The sequence below is a fragment of the Rutidosis leptorrhynchoides genome, chromosome 11 (genome assembly GCF_046630445.1).
Source record: "Rutidosis leptorrhynchoides isolate AG116_Rl617_1_P2 chromosome 11, CSIRO_AGI_Rlap_v1, whole genome shotgun sequence".
Taxonomy (NCBI): Eukaryota; Viridiplantae; Streptophyta; class Magnoliopsida; order Asterales; family Asteraceae; genus Rutidosis; species Rutidosis leptorrhynchoides.
In genome coordinates, this window is record NC_092343.1 from 117,331,747 (window position 1) to 117,351,296 (window position 19,550).

Genomic DNA, 19,550 nt, shown 5'->3' on the forward strand with positions numbered 1-19,550 from the left:
AAATAATGAAAATTTAGTACATATGCTAATAATATGAATAAAAATAAATATAAATATATATCACAAAATACAAAATATAAAATGCAAAATCATTAACGCTACATTCTTGAGTTTTTTTTAATGGAAAGGAAAGGAAAAAGACGGATTAAAAATAATAGCGATTATCGAATTTTTATTTTAAGCGGAAAGAAAAGGATAGGAGATAATTAGGAAGGATAGTACATTATTTTTTTTTGTTAAGAACACTTTCCACCTATATTTGAACGGATCGGGAAAGATAGTAAACCATTCTCATCCACTTTCTTTTCCATTATTTTCGGCTCTTAAAAAAAACTCTAGAATATAGCATAAGAGATGGAGAAAACAGAGATTTTAGAGAGCGCAAAAATGAGACCAAAAATCTATCTGTTCGGTGACTCCATTACTGAAGAATCTTTTTCCGATGACGGTTGGGGCGCCGCTCTCACCAACCACTTTGCTCGTACGGTAAATAAATCTAATAAATTTTCTGATTTCAATTTGATAATAAAATGAATAAATAATAAATAAAAATAAATAAATAATGATGTAACACAGGCTGATGTAGTATTGAGGGGATATAGTGGGTATAATACACGATGGGCGAAGAAGGTATTAGAAAAGGTGTTTCCGGCGGAGTTGAACGACGGCGTTGGGCGTGCACCGCTGGCAGTGACGGTGTTTTTTGGTGCAAATGATGCTTGTCTTCCCGATAGATACGCTGCCTTTCAACACGTGCCTATCGATGAATACAAACAAAATCTCACTCACATTGTCTCATATCTCAAGGTTATTATTATTATTATTCAGTCTCTTACTTTTTTTTTTTAATTATCATTATTTTTTATTTTTTCTAGTGAAACAAAAAATAAATAAATAAGTCATTTCCCTTGATGGTATATTTGGGACGTTTGATAATATTTTTTGAAACTGGCTAATCTGTGTTGATTGATTGGAATAAGGGGAGTGATCCGTACCATCAACTTTATCGGTATACCATGTGATGATTTACAAATTGGTAAACGGGCGTGTAACGATGGCGAATCTAGAAATTTCGATCACTAATGGCACCAAATGACAATAAACTTTTGAAATTTAAATAAATGTATTATTATTTATTAAGTAAGATCATAATTTAAAAGTTCTAGTTGATCACAAAGAAGATCCTTGATATCATCATTCTAAAATGAATCATTATGTATTAAACGTAAAACATAAAATTTAATAAAATCCTAGATTGGTGGATCACTAGATACAAATTTTATATTTGATAGTTTTAGACTTAGTTGATTTAATGATTGAAAGATAGGGAGATTGAGTGGTTATATCCTTATATGAATCAAGTCATTTGACAATTGATTTACACAAATGATATTTAGCTAATACCTAAATTGTTGGACCTAAAAACTTTCTAGTGTACTCTTGAGCATATCAGTGTGAGCTATAAAATGAACTAGCGGATCCGGTGTATCACCATATTAATAGTGGATCCACTGGCGTCACCATATTAAATTCATACTATTAATGCGAAACGTATAAAAGTTAACATTGACTAACACTGTTTGATTGTTGGCACGTGCCACCGTTACCACTTGTGAAAGATATTAAATCCACCACTTGTGTTGTTTTCTGATGAGGTTGTCTCCAACTTTTGGTGACCGTTTCTGAAAGATATTTACTTAGTGAGAGTTCGAACGTATACCTCTATTTATGTCTAAACATCTTACCACTAAGGTATGTTTGGCACAGAGATTTTAGCTTTTACGAAAAAAGCTCCTATTTAATAAAAAGCTCTGTTTGGTTAAAGGAGCTTAAAGCTTTTAGACAGAGGAAAAAAGTTAAAATCTAAAAACTGCTAGAACTAGCATTTAGCTTTTATCTTCTAGCTTTTTGTCATTTTACTCTTTATTTAATAGATTCAGTTACTCTACCAATCACCAAAATATATCTAAAAAGCTACAAGCTAAAAGCTACCAGCTACCTGCTACAAGCTAAAAGCTACCAACTACCAGCTAGTTTTGCCAAACACACCGTAATCCTCGGCCTCCTGGATTATAATAGATTTTTGGTGACTATAATAAGTTAAGTATAGTGTTTTTTGCGCTTGACTTTGCACATTGTAAATGCATAAATTATCAGTTACGTGAATCCTTGTGCTTTTAAAATCTTTAAATTTCAGTATTTCGTAAAACTTGCCTGTATTTCAATAAAATACACTTTGACTTGTGAGGTCAAATCTGTGACATGCTGGCTCTCTTTTACTCAAAATTCATGTTGGTACACAGGACGGTTATCAAGATGAATTTTAATATATTTGAGAGTAGTGAAGTATTAAATTTAGATCAAGTTTGTAGATAAAAACTTATATGTTTGACTTACATTGAAATCAAATTCACATTTTATCTTATTGTTTAGTGAAAATTGCACAAAATAGAAATAATAATTGTCTGATTATTGATCCTAGAATTAACTAACAAAATGATCATAAATACAAATAACCTCTCAATTTCTTAACATTTCTATACTCTAGTAATATGCTACCTAGATATTAGGAAAAAATCTGGTTAAATTATACTACTAAAAATATGAAAAAATCGAGGATTAGTTTCTATTAATTTAGCTTTTGATAATTGATTTCTAAAATCGGCGATCAAACAATATATCATTTCTATCAAGTAGAGACCAAATTACCTTTTTGAATATATATAAGTTGATCCTTATTAAGTGAAAGTCTGTTAAAAGAGTTAAGTTTTGTTTGAGATTTAGATCATTGGTTAAGAGATGAAGTCAACTTTGGCCTGTTTACTTTCCACTTAGTGATCTATTTTTGTGCAACTCATAATTTAGTAAGTAAAAATGTTGTATCTTTGTCATTTAATCCGAAAATTGGTCCGTTTCTAGGAGACATAGAATCAGACACCCCTTCCAAATAAGAGCCAAATGGAAACAGAGGCAAATTCAGAAAAGAAAAAAAAAGTAAACAACCCCTGGCTAAATAAATGTATTTTAATACACTGATGCGACTTGATTATGTTTTTTTTATCTATTGGTTATTTTGTGATCTATTCTTTGTTTTGTTTCAGAATCGTTGGTCTTCGACTCACATTATCCTCATGACTCCTCCTCCAATCGATGAAGCTAAACGCCTTCTGTAAAGCTCTATCTGAACCAGTCTTGACTTTTATTTTACCGATTTCCAATGTCAGTGTTGTGTCAGTGTTGTGTTACAGTATATTTGTGATCGACCCTACTCCTTTACGAATGTCTCAGGTCCATGAACTGAAATTTTAAAGTTCTAGTAAAATTTGATCAATTGCAATCAATTAATTTCTTAGTTAAGAATATGCACATGTAGGTAATAATTCTAGTAAAATTTGATCAATTGCAATCAATTAATTTCTTAGTTAAGAATATGCACATGTAGGTAATATTATAATCTTAATAATCTATTAACTTTTGACACTTGTTATTGCTATCCTTAATTTGATTAGTTGATCCAAAAGTTACCTATCAAATTTTGGTATTCATCTTTTTACTGTAACACTCAAAATTGATAAATATTAAATGCACATTCAAACACCGCCCAAGTTAGTTTGGCGTCAAGTACCATTTTAGTTCTTCCGTTGAATGTTAAGAAGTATAGATTGCATATTTTATCCGTGTTTTGTGCAATTTTATGATGAAGAACACTAACTTGAAAATAATATGCAGACATCCTTATAATGAGAATCCGTCAAATTTACCAGAACGCACAAATGAAGTGGCTGGCAACTATGCGAAAGCATGCGTCGCGGTTGCAGGAGAATGTGATGTCCCAGTCATAGATCTTTGGACTCGAATGCAGCAGTATGATGACTGGCGCAAAGCTTATTTAAGGTAATTTCTCCTCATAGTTAATGCAAAGTTCAAATTACACCAAAAACGTATCCGAATTTAATTCTTGCTATTTTGGTATTTTATATACCAAACTAAGAAATGTTATGTTGTATTTTTTACACTTTCTTAGTTACTAAAACTTGATATTGTACGTATCTTATCTCCCACATGCTGTAAATCGATGACATGACTCTGGTCAAGATGAAATGTGAGTGTATATGGTTGTCACATACACGCATCCTTTAAAATTGATGGGTGTACACCTCAAATTATCTGTACACCTCTAAACATGCATTATAATGTTGTACTGTACAACCTTCTAAAACACTTTTAGAGGTGTAAGAATAAAACTTAGTGGGTCCTTTATAATTTGGTCACTCGATTAAGAGGACACCGGGTACATATGTTGTAAAAGTCGCGAGTCGGGAACAATTCGGTTGGGACCTTGGAGGAACAAGTTGGGCGTTGACTAATGTTGACTTTTAGTAATAATAAATTCGACATATATATATCAAACATAAATACATAAAACATAAATATTTTAAACATAAATAAGTGGTGCAAAATCTAATATTAGAAAATATAAAAAATTTACCTAATTTTGACCAAATTTTTAGCGTTGACCGACTTTTTAACGTTGATCGACTTTGAAGGCGTTTTTGGGCGACTTGGAATAGGCTAGTCCCCATACCGACGCATCGGCCGACTTTTACAATAGTGTCTGGTACATAACAGAGCACGTTCTGGGGAGTGTACTCGTTGCGTACACAAATTATTAGTTCAATATATGTAGCAGCAAGACCCTCCTGCAACTATGCACGCATACACATATGTAGATATGTAAATGAAGCCCGTTTTTTTTGTGAAAATGCAGGGATGGTTTGCACCTAACTCGGGGTGGAAACAAGATTGTTTTTGATCAAGTTATTGGAAAATTGGGAGAAGTTGGATTGAGTCTCGAAACGCTACCAGCGGATCTACCTTATTTTAACTCCATCGATCCTAATGATCCGCTTAAGGCTTTTGAAGTATGAAAGGTCATATTATATACCGTTTGTGTTGTTATGCGTCCGTTAAGTGTTCACATGAACATCCAAGCCTCAAAAGTATGTTTTTGACTTTGTACTCTTTAACTTTTTGGATTATTACTTTCTCTTGTATGCTCGAATTTTTGATGGTTCATCTTTAAGTGCACAACCTGATTATGCATCCTGTTTTGTGACATCATATCTGAAATATATACAAGTTGTGAAAATCGCTACTCAGGAGTACTTGGTCCGAAACTTTTAGGGAGCACTCGCCAACTCGGGGTTGGAGATCGCCCAACCTTTCAATTTATCTTTCTGAAGCATGGCCCAGTTATTATTACAACGTTCTCTACCATAGAATTTAGCGGGGAGATCGACCAAGTTTGACTTTGTCAGTGTTTGACCGAAATTTTACCGATTTTGACCTATTTTCCGATTAATCCGGATTTTCACCGAGTTTTGACCGATTTTTCCAGTATTCCTGAGTATTGGCCGAGTTTGACCGAGTACTCGCGAGTAATTCCGAGTTTCGCAACCCTAATAATTATATATATTTGGTTAATATTGTTCCTTCATTTTAACACTCTGCATGACAATTCTTAAACTCTGCACTAAACAGTCATGCCCTCATCATTTTATTGGCAGTTTTTGCCACTTTATTTTATACAACTTAATCATCATATGCATGCAAATAAACCACAAACATATATATGCAAACAACCGAAACCGGTAGTAAATTATCATCTATCTTGTCTGGAAGTTCAATTTGTTCAAGCAGTATGCATACATAACTGTAAAAAACACTGTAAAACTTACTAAAACTATAGCCACTACTCCTAAATACCGTTCTTGGTATCCGAAATGGTTTTCAACATACCATTTGATCGTCGGGTCTCGTAACATCCCCGGCACTTTTATAGTGTCGTTAACATCACCGTATTGTGACGCAATGAGTCCCTGAAAGGTCCATGCTAATGGGCAGATCCAATAACACCATACCCACCACTTTGGAATTTTCTGAAATTTTCATAAGACACAAAATCACCATTCACCATACAATGTTATGTTTCACCAAAAAAGAGTACGAAATAAATAATCAAAGGTTGCAAAAATCGCTACTCGGGGAGTACTCGGTCGAGAATATTTAGGGAGTACTTGGAAACTCGGGCAGTACGCGGATGTTGACCAAGTTTGTCTGTGATTGATTTTGACCGAATTTTTACCAATTTTCCTAGTAATTCCGAGTTTGACCGAGTACTCCCCGAGTAGCAAAAGTCGAGTACTCGCCCGAGTAATTCCGAGTTCTGTAATATTGATAATAATAAGTTAGAAGTTAAAGTTACCGGTCTAGGAATGAAGAACCCTGAAAAGAGATTAAAGAGTGAATAGAAAGCCGATGTGAGGATAGATGCGAGTTGGTCGTTAGGTGTTAGTGAAACAGACATGAGCCCATGATACGTGAAGTACAAGAACGTTAACAAGTGTATGAAGAAGAACCACAAGTACTTTGGTACGGTCCATTCGAAGCTCACCATGGTGTATACGATAAGCGTATAGTACGTGGTTTGAAATAATACATACGGTATTTCCACAATTACCTGTATGCAAAAAAAAAAAAAAAAAAAAAAAAATTATATGAAAAGAAGTTGGTATTATGTTATTTTGATATATTTCTTGAGAAAATAAATTGTAACCTGTGCCATGGCGTACGGTAAGGTTGAGTACATCCCAGCAGCTCGCTCACGATAAAATACAGTTCTTTCGAAGGCTGCAATTGGTACTACTGTGTTGCCATTGTTGATTCCAGCAAACAATACAGCACCATACAAACCTCCAAAAATCATTGTTAGGTCAGTACTGCTATCTCTGAAATGAGAAGTCACATTCGGTTAGAGGTGGTAAGATGGGCGGGTCAGGGCCGGTTGGATAACAGGTTCATGTTAATGTGGCCATGTGGGTCATTTTTGGTACATAGTTAAGGTATAAAGTATGACACCTAAAACAATGCTATTACGAAAACACTACATATCTTCATGATAAAACTGTAAAGTAGGGATGAGCAAAGATACCGAAAAAATGAAACCGTACAGATAAACTAACCTTTTAGTACCAACTTTCCAAAAAATTGACCCGATCAATAGCGCAGTGACAAGGGTGAACGAGAATCGAACGAGATTATAATCCGGAGTTCTCCAATAACTCATCCATTGTTTCTTTAAACACGACATGAATTGTCCCCATGTTGACTCGGGATAATGTGTCGCGAAAATAAGTTGTTTTGCTCCTGAAGGAGGTATGCTTAATTCTTTCACAAGATCACTATTTCTTCTGCTTTAAAATATACTTCTGTTAGTATGAATTATATAATGGTGAAACATAAATATTAACATTAATTGTATAATTTCACTTACTGATAAAGGCTTGATGACTTGTAGTATTGCGCAAAATCGATTCCAAGTTTCAATTCGGCTGCAACTGAGGTGACTTCAAGCATCCATGTTGCTGGATTTTGCCCATCTAGTATTCGTGGGACCCCCGGAATTGCCTAAAATTGTACGGTAAGTATAGTTTACGATTTAATTAGTTTTCATTTTCATATATATTCATGTGGATATATGTATGTGTGTATGAATATGTTTACACAAACATTTTATCATGTGTGAATTAAGATAACTTAATGCTGTTTAGGAGATATGTGGGCAAACAATATACTATATTAATACTCCCAGTCTTTTTTTAACTGTCATACTTTGACTTGAAGTGTGAAAACACGCCGAAGGGTTGGTTTTACCCTCTTTTTGAAGTGTGAAAACACACTATTTTCATTTTGTTGTATATTTTATATTCTCTGGCACGCTATTTTTTTTTATTGTATTAAAATTGAACAGGAAGTATTACGAGCAAAGTTGTAAAAGTCGTTGGTCAGTAGTAGTCGGTAGAGACCTTGTATGGAATAATCGACCAAGTCGGGGACTAGTCAGAGACTAGCTGGACGCTGACCAACTTTGAATTTGACTGTATTTAACCTACTTTGGCAGACTAAATCCGACTTTGAACTAATATATCCAATTTTGACTGACTTAATTGGACTTTTGACAAACTTTAATGGTATAAATCGTCTAAGTCGGAGACTAGTCGGACTACTTCAAATTCCCACTAGTCGGGGTCTAGTCATCCTAGTCGAGGGACTTTTACAACAGGTCCACGCAACCCGGACCATTCAGCCGTCTTGACCATCAACAGCCACCCATTTTGCCACCTCTACTAGCATAAAAATTGACAGAGTATATTTAATTACAATTGAAGTACCTCAAGATAGTCAACAAGTTTCTCCGAGTTTAAGCCCAATGGTCCCGAGTAGATAACTTCTCCTCCAGTTTTCATCAGTAGTAGCTGGTGCAAAATACGAATATCGTGTCCAATGCATTAAAGATCGCAAAAAAAGAAAGATAGATAAATAAATAAATATTTGTAAATTACCTCATCAAATGCTTCAAAAATATCAACGCCAGGCTGATGGATGGTGCAAACTACTGTTCGCCCAGTGTCCACTGTGTTTCTAACCGTTCTCATAACGATTGCTGCAGCTCTTGCATCAAGGCCCGTTGTTGGTTCATCCATAAATATGATTGAAGGATTAGCAACAAGCTCTACTGCTATTGTTAATCTCTTTCGTTGTTGTGTTGATAAACCTGTAACACCCGGTATACCTACAATCATGTCCTTAAGATTGTCTAGTTCGACAAGTTCCATCACTTCCTCCACGAAAAGCTGATCGGTAATTGTAAAAAAAATAGTCTTAGTACTTTAAAGTTCCATCTGTCTAGAGGTGGTAAATTGGGCGGGTTTAGTAACATGTCAAAATGGTCAACACAGCTAGTTTTACATATGAGTCAGATTGGTAAACTTCATAAATTAATCTTGATTTTTTATATAAATTTATTTGAGAAGGTTTTCTGGATTGTTTATATATGACATTGTCGGTGACTTTCGATCCGTTTGACCCATTTGACATGCTTCATTTTATAAGGACTATTTTCTGGGTAACGTTAAATCTACCACACTTTATGATAAATCCACCACACACACGCATTAAGGATTTGTACTGTACAACTCATTACTGCATATGTGTGGTGGATTGATCAACAAGTGTGGTGGAACTATCATCACCCTCATTTTCTATTTTTTACCCATTAATTAATGACAACACATAACCCAATTTGACTCATTCCCATTTAGTCATATTAAGTGACATCATTAGTGGGTGTTCCTTACCATCTTTTCTTGTTTATTGATATCTTTTGGTAGTCGGAGGAACGCCGAAAATATCAGAGATTCATACACAGTAACTTGTGGTGAGTGAATGTCGTTTTGTTCACAATATCCTGAAATTCGAGTAAAAGTTTCTTGAACTTTGGGGAATCCCGAAATTCTGATGTCACCTTCTACGTAACCACCGGTCTTTCTTCCTGATAAGACGTCCATTAAAGTTGTTTTTCCGGCCCCACTTATTCCCATTAATGCTGTAAGTATTCCTGGCCTGAATGCACCTTTTACTTCTTTAAGTAACTGGAGCTTTTCATCTTTAACACCTTGTTCTTTCATTGCCTGTCATAAATTTCCATAATATATGATAATAATATAAGTTTGTTTGCCTTTGAAGTGTTGAAGATGAAAAAGTTTAAAAAGTTGAAAATTCATGTTGTGTACTTAATAGCTACCAAAATAATCAAATCTTTTTTTTTTAATTCCTTTTTAAGAATTTTCTGTTAAAGCTACCCGGGGAAGCCGCGTGCACCTGAAAATACTCCTTTTCCGCGGATAACCCAAACAGAGAAAACCTTATATGTTTACCCGTTTAAGCAACCGGGTGAAGGGAAGTATTTATACTCAGATTTACGTGGTCTAATCAACTTATCCCGTAACCGTTTCCGACCCTTTTCCTTAGCCAACCAGAATATGCTTCCAGTGAGGTTTGAAGTTGAGACCTCTTGTGAGGATACCAACTAAATAAATTATAATTCCAGTAGTTCTCCGTTTTTAGAATATATCTACTAAAAAGATGAATAATTACCGGGGGCATATCCACGTAGTAATTTACGTTGTCAAACGACATGGAGAGTAGAGTGAATGGAAGAACCATCCCTCTTCTAGGTGCAGCAACATTTTCAGCCTCAACACTTAAATCTTCATTTATATTTTGGTTTTTCTTGTTAATCATTTCAGCTGAAAATTTAACTAATTAAGAAGACGATAACTGACCATATCTTTTTAAATATATAACATCACTTTTTTGAAAGGCAAGTTGAATTTATAACATCACTTACTCGAGGTTTTCAAATTTAAAACATAATCGACATCCATCTGCTTGGCTGCGTCATCAAGTATAGTTGCTTGTGGCTTTCCAGGAGCTGATATATGTTGCCAATATAAGAAAAATCTAAAACTATGTCAAATCAATATTAGAGATGTCAATTACGACCCATTTACTTAAAACGGGTCGACCCGTTTAGTTACTTCTCTAATCATTAATGGGTAGAGTAACGAAATTTGCTTCACAAGAAAATGAGTCAAAATTTTGGAAGTTAAAAGTCAAGAACTGCATCATTTTTTAACAATAGTAACCTTCTGGTAGATGTTTACATGTTGAGTCAACACAACTTGACTGTTCTAAACAGTGCTAAAAATTAACTGTTATACCCTGCTACCCAACCCAAAAATCTGCCCATTTTGCCACATCTATACAACATTGCAACAACAACAACAACAAACCCAAATCCCACATAAGTGGGCTATACAACATTGGTATATATTTATATTTCCTATAAAAACTGTTCGGAACTCACCATCTAAATATGTGAGAGCTAATGTAAAAAGAACGTTAAAAAGTACTGCTAAACCAAGAAGAGCAGCTGCACCAATCCAAAACCCGTTTCGATTTGGTGTTACTCCGAAGTTGTGTAAAACTGCTACACCCAATCTGGTAACATTGTCAGAGCCCTGTGTTCCAGTAAAAAACAAGTTTATGTCCGTTTTGTAATTAATGGGATTTATATGAACGAAACGTAGAAACAACGTATATACCACTTCGTTCATCCACCGTGGAGCAAATAGTTCGTTTGTAGTAAGAGCGTTGAAACCGTAACTTAAAGGAGAAACCCAATAGGCCCACTGCCACCAGTCTGGAATTCGATCTGTTACACAAGAAAACGAGACATTTAAGTAGTAGTTGATTAATAAACATGGTAGATTCGACCCATTTACTTATTGATGGCTCAGTTCTTGTTAACTTATATATAATGGGTCAATGTTGTAGAATAATTAAAAAAAAAAAAAAAAAAAAAAAAAAAAAAAAGATAAACAACATTGTTATCTCAAAACATTGATCACATAAAGTGATAATTAAAAGGGATAATTTCGTTTTTGAGTCAATGTAACACGACTCGCATAAATTCCCACTTTTACGAATCACTTAACCAGCAAATTTAAAGCTTTGATAGATGTACGTTCCAATATATCATACAACATTTATCTCATACTGTTGTCGATATTTGTTTCTCGATAAACGAATTTCGCCTTTTGTTCCCAAATTTTGCCTATAAAACTCACCTTTAGGAAGAATAATACCACCCAAAAGGAAAGTTGATTCCAGAAACAGAGTTCCAGCAGTATTGGCTATGGTCATGGTTCTACAGACTGCAGCAACAAGTCTAAATATGCCTGATGCCATTTGCTGAATCAGAAATGTTACCAGGAAGTACTTGAAAAACCTGTCAACCGAACAATAAGTTTTAAATCTAGTTACTACGATAAAAGAATCTCTTGAAAACTTAACATCAATATATAAAGCAGCATGCTTTTAAGGGGCAGCGACACAAAATGGGTGAAAGGTGATTTGGGTCACCTCTACCCTCCAATCATAGTTGTAAAAGTCGTGAGTAGGGGACAACTTGGTCGGGACCTTGGAGGGGCGAGTCGGGGACAAGTATGGCATTGACCAACGTTGACTTTTAGTAATAAATAAATTAAACACACACACACACATATCAAAATAGAACATAAATGATTCAAAAATAGATATATGACACAAAATCTAATTTAAAAAATATAAAAATTTTGTCCTAACTTTTACTTTGACCGATTTTGACCGACTTTGACTGAATCAGCCTTGACCGACATTTAAGGCGGTTTTGGGCGATTCGGGACAGGCTAGCCTCCAAACCGAAATGTCGGCCGACTTTTACAGCAGTGCCTCCAATAAACGAAAACATGATTTAACCCATTACCCGCCCCACCCATTTTGCCACCTTTACGCTTCACTAAGCGAAAACATGACAGTTCAATGCTTGTGTTTTCTAGTGGATAACTCAATGTTTGTGCTTACCTGCTAGCTTCAGGGGCAAACCCAATGACATAGTAGGTCAAAATAGTCCAAACAGTAGACTCTATTAACGAGATCGGTACACGTAATAGTATAGTCGGAACGGTATACGCCCAAGTTGGATGAAAACGAAGGTCTCGATGCTTGTATAATACGGGAAGTCTCTCAATGGTCATCGGTAATTCAGGAAAACCATTAAACATATTAATGATTAGTACAAACAAAAGCGCCCCAACATAAAGTGCTCCATCGTCTTCGTTTCTAGAGTGCATTCGAGTCCTCAAGAACATTGTTGCTCCGATGATTGCAACGAAGCTGATTTGTAGAGTCTTCGCTATATATACTACAGCAGTTCGTTTAATCAGTAGTACTTCTTTATCAAATGAGGCTTTAAAGAGGTCCTTTTTCAGGACCAAATAGTTTTTGAAGACGAGAGCTGATTTGTTACTTTCATTTTTGTTATATGGAACGAGTAGTTCCTTTTGTAGCTCGTGGCCAACGTGAAAGCGTTCGAAATGGTCTTTGAATTGAGAGACTGAAACATAGGTGTATGACTTGCTTTTGTCAGCCCAATATTGTTCTTGATCCTTCCTGGAGATTACCTGTAATAAGTTGGAGTTTATTCTTTTTTAATCTGAAAAAGATGCTCAAACTTATTTGCATACATGCATATCGTATATGTGTATCTGCGCATAAATTTCTTCTTGAATCTTGATTACCTAAAAAATCTTGTTTGCTAACCTGAACAGGGAAAACCTGCTCCGTTTGATAATGTTAGGATTAGAAGTTTTGTCAAAATGCGGATACTTTGAATATATTTCTCGAGATGAATCTGTATTGTTTGAAAAAAGATTACCTTATCTAAGACGTGACAATTTTGACCCATTTGCGCATTAATAGTCTTTTTCAATTTGATGATTCATCTTTTTGAAGTGTCTAAAGGGCACCTTTCATTTTTAAAAAACGAAATGGGTCGAATTGTCATCAAAAGTGTATTTTATATCATTTGTTAACAATATAGATTACTATCAGAACATTAGATTAATGAAGTTACTATAATATATTATTACCTCTTGCAAGAAATCAGCAATTCCTTTTCTTTCTGGACATGTAAATCCTAAACTCTCAAAAAACTCAGTAATATGCTCTCTTGGGCCTTGATATATAATCTGGCCTTGCGATAAAAGAATGATGTCATCAAACAGATTGAATGTCTCAGGAGATGGCTGCAGGAGGGACATGAAAACGGTGGCTCGTGTCAAGTGTGTTATATCCTGCAAACATTTGACTATTTGAAACGTTGTTGAAGTGTCTAAGCCCGATGATATCTCATCCATAAATAGCGCCTTCGTTGGTCCAACGATCATCTCTCCTGTTTTTCACTAGAGGTTAGCCGGATCAGGCGATTATAGTTAAAATTCTGTTTTTTTTTTCCAAGTTGTGGACATTTTCGGTAGGTTCTGTTATTACTGTATAATATGTATGTCCATATTGTTGAAGATTGCTTACCAGTAGTGAGTCGTTTTTTCTGTCCTCCGGATATTCCTCTTATCATTTGGTTTCCGACGACAGTGTCCCGACATATCTCAAGTCCCAATATCTATTTTGGTATAACGAGCGTAAAAAAACACGTAAGATATCTTGACTCGATAAAGTTTACGAAGGATTATCGTGCTAACACGTGTTATCATGTGCCATTTTTTAAGAACTGATGCACCCATTTTTGGTGTATCAGTCAAAGTGTTGACTGTTTTGGCTTAGCGGTATCGAGGTAACTCATTATGCTTTTGAGTCCTGGGGTGGACTATTTGTGATATGGGTGTGTGTTCGCCGTTCACAAAAAAAAAAAAAAAAATTTAAATAAAAAAAAAGATATGAACTGATTATTATTGTCGAATATATATCGTAATCTAGTTTTTATGTTAAAAAGTTTCACCAAGTATACCTTAATAATGTAGTCAGTAATTAAACTGTTCTCAACACCTTCCATTGCTGTAGCCTGAATAGACAAAATATGTAATAATATTAACATTAACCCATATTTTTAAGCTTAATTAATTCTACAATTTTCTATTTTCTTTTATAAGTTTGATAAATTTTTACCTTCAGGAAGGGGTCAATTTCTGGTTCTGGACATGTACCGGCCTCTTTCTCTCTTTTATCAAGCTCAGTCAACAATTCTGTAAATCAATATTTACTTTAAAGGTAATAATTGTGAATGCTTAGATTCAGGTTACATTATAAACGGGTCAAAAGTAACGGAACAGTAAATATAGCTAAAATCAAAACGGGTCAAATGATCACCCAAAGTACTGTACTGTTAATGGATACTACGTCTTAAATCAATCTATAGATATCATCCTAATAATTCATATCAAAGTTTTGGAAAATAGGGTGGTTTGGGTGCACTCAACCCAATTTGACCCGTGTTAAAGAACTACCCATTTCAACCCATTACCCATTTGCCACCTCTAGTAAACTATCAAGTACCGTATTGAGATCGAGCTCCCTGGCACCTAGCTGAAAAATCAAGAGTTTCCTTAACAGTCATTTCGCCTACGTGAACGTCTGATTGGCTAACGTACGAAGCTGTCCGTTGGGGAACAAATTTATCAAGTGTATGCCCATTGTATGTCACTTTTCCTTCAACCTGTACGCATTTTATACAACGGTATCAAATTTTAAATTTCTTTTACCTATTTGTTTTAAATACTTGATGAAAAGATCTCCATAAGAGCGTAGCTAATTAACAACTAACCGTTAAGCCAGGGTGTGACCGTCCTGCCAAAGCCTGTAGAAGTGTCGTTTTTCCGGATGAGGGTGGGCCCAATAGAAGGGTCATTCTGTCATAGAAAAATAGTTAATTTTTTTATGGTGATTTTAGACCTCGTATTGTGGGAACGCACCTAGGCAAAAAATTTGGTTCGGCTCAGTCGTGGGGTCCAAATCATATAATTTCATATACAGTGGTGAGTCTACATATAACACTAGGACACTATTCAGTTACGATTCTAGATTTGACACTGTTCGTATAACACTAGAATTTTTCTAATATATTTTAATTTAACTTTATACATTTAATTATGTTCTATTAGTAGATATTTAGATTGCTTCGTAATGCATTAACGAAAAGAGAAAATACCTTGAAGGCTTGACGATCCCAGAAACATTATCAAGAATTGTAAGTTTTCTAGTCTTTGATAGTCCAATACCAAGAAAACCGAAAGCCATGTCAGCATTGTTGCGAATTGTGTTTGTTAAAGTGGGAATGGCTCTGTTACCAACATAACACTCGGTTTTTACTGCTAGATTCTCAAAACGAACTTCGATTGTTGGAAGATTAATGCCAACCCTGCAACCCGAAACGTAATACAATTAGTGACATTTAAAAATGATCTTCTTCTTACCATGTAAATAATAAAAGTCAGTATTTTTTTAGTAAAGTTTTTGAAACCTTCATATATCATATATCATATATATGATTAAAAAATAGTGATAAATGGGCTAAAGTTGTCACTCTTATGGCAATTGAAGACCTAATGAAGTTAAGAAGCTAAAATGAAATTAAGTAGTAATTAACCTGTCGAATCTGTCTCTTAACTTCTTCAAAAAGATTTCATTATCTACTTCGGCAACCTTAAAAAGTCTGTCGATAATCTGTTGATGATCATTTACGCTAAGGTTATCAACATCAACTTGTTTGTGCAAATTCTTATCGTCACTTTGTTGGTTTTCAATATCGTTTGTTACATATGACGCCATGAAAGCTGTTCGTAGACGATCAAAAGTTGGTACTTTCTCTAATTCTTCTCATCACTCTGTTACTTCATAAGGTCTTATAGTATATATAAGCATATATATGCATGAGTATAATGGTTTGAATGAGGTTGGAAGGGTTTTACAAAAAATGACACCTGTCTTGATGACTTGGTGAAGATGTGTTAGATGACGTGGCCCTGTTTGAAGCTGCCACATCAGCAAAAATATACTGGATACTTGATGAAGCCGTCGTCAAATACATACAATAACGATTATTGAAATTTCATTACGCATAGAAGTCGACGTGTAGACTAATACATCTTGACGTACTTAACCATTTTTTATAAACTCTTGGTTTTAGATATAAAAATCATTAGAAAACATGATGTGCGATTTCGTTTAGATAAAGTAACTAACTATATGAAAACTTGTAATATTTTGGCTATGTTTAGATGGTTTTAAGTTTGTTTCACTCACTTGTTTCGTTCAAATTGTACTTATTACATTAATACAAGTTATATAGAATCCAAAAAAGGAAGTCCGAAATTTTTTAGGTGAATGGGTGAAAATTGTCACCTTTGGATGTGTGTTTCATATTGATCAAGCCTTGTATTGTTTTCTTCGTTTAATCGTACAAAGTACTCCGTATAATTTAAGGTGGACAATGATAGGCTCTTTCTTGTTGTATCACCCTTAAGTTCGATTTCAGTACGAAAATAAAGTAAAAAATGCTACAAATTTGTTAGATGGATTAGTCCGGTGACAGACGAAAAGGATATGAAATGGTCATGAACTAATGAATTTGTTGTTATGCATTTGTTTTATATAATAGAAGATTATACATTTAGCTAAGCCTGTCATTGTTTGTGACGAAACAAAGTCGATTTTGTATGATTCCATTTTTCTTGTTAGATCGGCCAAAGAATCTTTAGTATCTGCATGATTACTGCAGCTGCCGTATGCTAACTTTATACAAAAATCATAATATAATAATAATAATAATAATAATATCCATGTGAGTTTCATTTGGATATAAAAGCAAAATTTTGATTTGGTTAATATATATGACTGGATATGTTTTAGATTCAGTTGTGTAAATGATTGTTCTTATTGATCTCTCATTCTCTCAATCACTTTGAATTTAGTTTATGTACATGTAAGATGCACAAATTGAATTTAAATTTTTGTTTACTGTTTCATATTGTAGAAAAATAAAAGCTACAAGTCCCTACAACCATTAAAAGAACTTGTAAATTGTGGTACTTAACCAACACGGGTGTAGACAAACCCATTAAAGGACCCTACGCTAAACTGACTGAACCGAATTGGTTTTGATGTCTCAATCAAGTCGAACAACCACTACAAAAAAGGGCTTTAATGATAAAGGTTACTGGTCACTAATAACACTATGATCACTAACTAAAGTTAAAGCTAGTGACCAAACTAGTTTGGTTACTTCTCGTCACTATTGATCTGCCACAAAATATTATTAGAGACTAAAATACTAAAATTGGTCACTATAATGAGCATTTGTTTGGTCACTAATATCATATAATGATTAAAATTTAGTGACGACTTTTTTAATGATAGCTAAGTAACACTATAAGTGACCAAATAATAAGTCGTCACTAAAAAAGATCGTCACAAATAACCATTTTTCTTAGTGGACTAAAATGTCCGGTTTAGTTTGAAAATTCATAAACCGTAAACACCCAAACCTCCGTCAAAAAACAGCCAAACCGAACCATGTACATGTTAAATAGTGTGCACGTCATAACACAAATCTATACTACTGCTTATATACAAGCCTATGGGGTCACACACTTTAGCATTTAGACACCAATTATTATATATTGTTGATACATAATTATAACCTAGTATAGTTTAATTAAATATGATTACAATGTGCCGTTTGATCACTGAATATTGAATAGGCTTATTGTGAATGAGCTTATTTAATATTTCGATTAATAAAATTATCTAAATAATTTATTTATGCTTTTTGTGTTAGAGTAGTTAAATATGCCATCACAATCACAAAATCAAAACGTATCAAGAATTTAAAAAGAGAATCTAAATTGCATGATTTTTTTCTTTCTAATAATGGCTCTCCTCAACAATTATTGAAATCAACTGTCATCATCTATATATATAAATAATGATAAACGTACAGGCATTCATATATATAAATATATATATATGCTACATGGCTTTATGAATCATTTATTTTCTCTCCTACTCATTTTCCTCCTCAACGAAAAGGAAGAGAACCAAGGTTTTGTTTTTGGGGTTTTACAAACTGCCGATTAAAAGGAAGAAAACATAAGTTGTTTTAATTACTTGATCATCAAAATAGCAAAAGGGTTGTTGTCCCTTTTTCTTTACGTTATTTGCGGCCGAAGAACAAAAGAAAACATTGTGTTTTCTTATTTGTTTTTTTTTTTTTTGCATTCTATTAATTAATCGAATTGTTTGATTAATTATTATTTTTGAGTTATATACGGACTAGCATCTGATTGGTGCTGTTTGAGGTGCTGTGTGGATCAACCATAGAGATATTCATACACTTTGAATACATGTTTCAACCTAGACGTGGATAATTATTTCTGCTGTTCTTGCATCACTCGCTAAAGGTACATCTAAACTCATCTTTGTGAATTTATTAGTTGATAATTATTAGTGGTGAAATTGGATCTTGTTGGGATCGTTAATCGTGTGAATGTTTTACTTGAAAGTTTATAATAAAATAAATGATGTTTATTTTAAAGTTAATAAAAGATGTTTATTTTTCATGTTCCGTTGCGTTTATAAAATTTAAAAGTACACACGATTTTCCATCAGTGGTATCAGAGCCGCTTTTACACCATTTTAATTGTCATGTTACTATTCTTTAGATTTAGTTTTGTGGTGTATTGTTGAAAGTTGAAACCTTTTTGGGTTTTAAAGTCAACGCGGTTGATTTAGACTTAACCTCATGACGCACAAATATGATTGAAAGAATATCACTATTTTAAATTGTAGATTTAATTGTTATGGCTTGAATATTTATTAAAATTATTGATTGTTGTATTCCATGGTTATATACATGCATTGTAACCATGGACAAGCCATATATAGGGTTTAATAATGTTGTTATTAAAATTGTGATTGCATACATAGCCCGTAATGCCCCGACCTATTTGTTTGATTATATGTGAATGTTATGATTGTTGGTCATGATAATATTATGTCATGTTGATTATTTTTTTTTTATAAGAAAGGCCATTTTGAAGCCAAAGTTGTATTATATTTATTTTTCATATTCATAGTATTTTATTTAAGTTTATATCAATTTGTAAAAGTACTAATTTAGTTGTATTTTCAAATTTAAATAAATGTAACAAGATGAAGATTAAAGATAAAGATGCAACGCGAAGTTTGGCTAAAAAGATGGCAATGAGATCAAGTTAGCAACGATGACGTTCGAAAAGTTTTCACTTGGTTCTTAA

The 19,550-nt window shown here is 33.9% G+C and overlaps 2 protein-coding genes across 2 annotated transcripts; one reads left to right on the plus strand and one right to left on the minus strand.

The window, feature by feature from the left end:
- The first annotated feature begins 314 nt into the window (after window positions 1-314).
- On the plus strand, window positions 315-5,103 carry LOC139876466 (GDSL esterase/lipase At5g45920). The gene is made up of 5 exons (XM_071863782.1): window positions 315-486; window positions 577-807; window positions 3,102-3,169; window positions 3,730-3,894; window positions 4,769-5,103. The coding sequence occupies exons 1-5, from the start codon at window positions 355-357 to the stop codon at window positions 4,926-4,928; spliced, it is 756 nt and encodes a 251-aa protein (XP_071719883.1). The 5' UTR covers window positions 315-354; the 3' UTR covers window positions 4,929-5,103.
- Window positions 5,104-5,666: 563 nt separating this feature from the next.
- On the minus strand, window positions 5,667-16,278 carry LOC139874896 (ABC transporter G family member 29-like). The gene is made up of 23 exons (XM_071862287.1): window positions 16,218-16,278; window positions 15,884-16,109; window positions 15,446-15,655; window positions 15,062-15,146; window positions 14,794-14,953; window positions 14,407-14,483; window positions 14,249-14,302; window positions 13,813-13,903; window positions 13,374-13,675; window positions 12,307-12,905; window positions 11,532-11,692; window positions 11,007-11,116; window positions 10,769-10,922; window positions 10,272-10,333; window positions 9,997-10,131; window positions 9,198-9,530; window positions 8,403-8,693; window positions 8,232-8,315; window positions 7,334-7,467; window positions 7,023-7,250; window positions 6,617-6,788; window positions 6,266-6,520; window positions 5,667-5,939 (listed from the first exon to the last, which is right to left on the minus strand). The coding sequence occupies exons 1-23, from the start codon at window positions 16,276-16,278 to the stop codon at window positions 5,667-5,669; spliced, it is 4,257 nt and encodes a 1,418-aa protein (XP_071718388.1).
- Window positions 16,279-19,550: the final 3,272 nt, after the last annotated feature.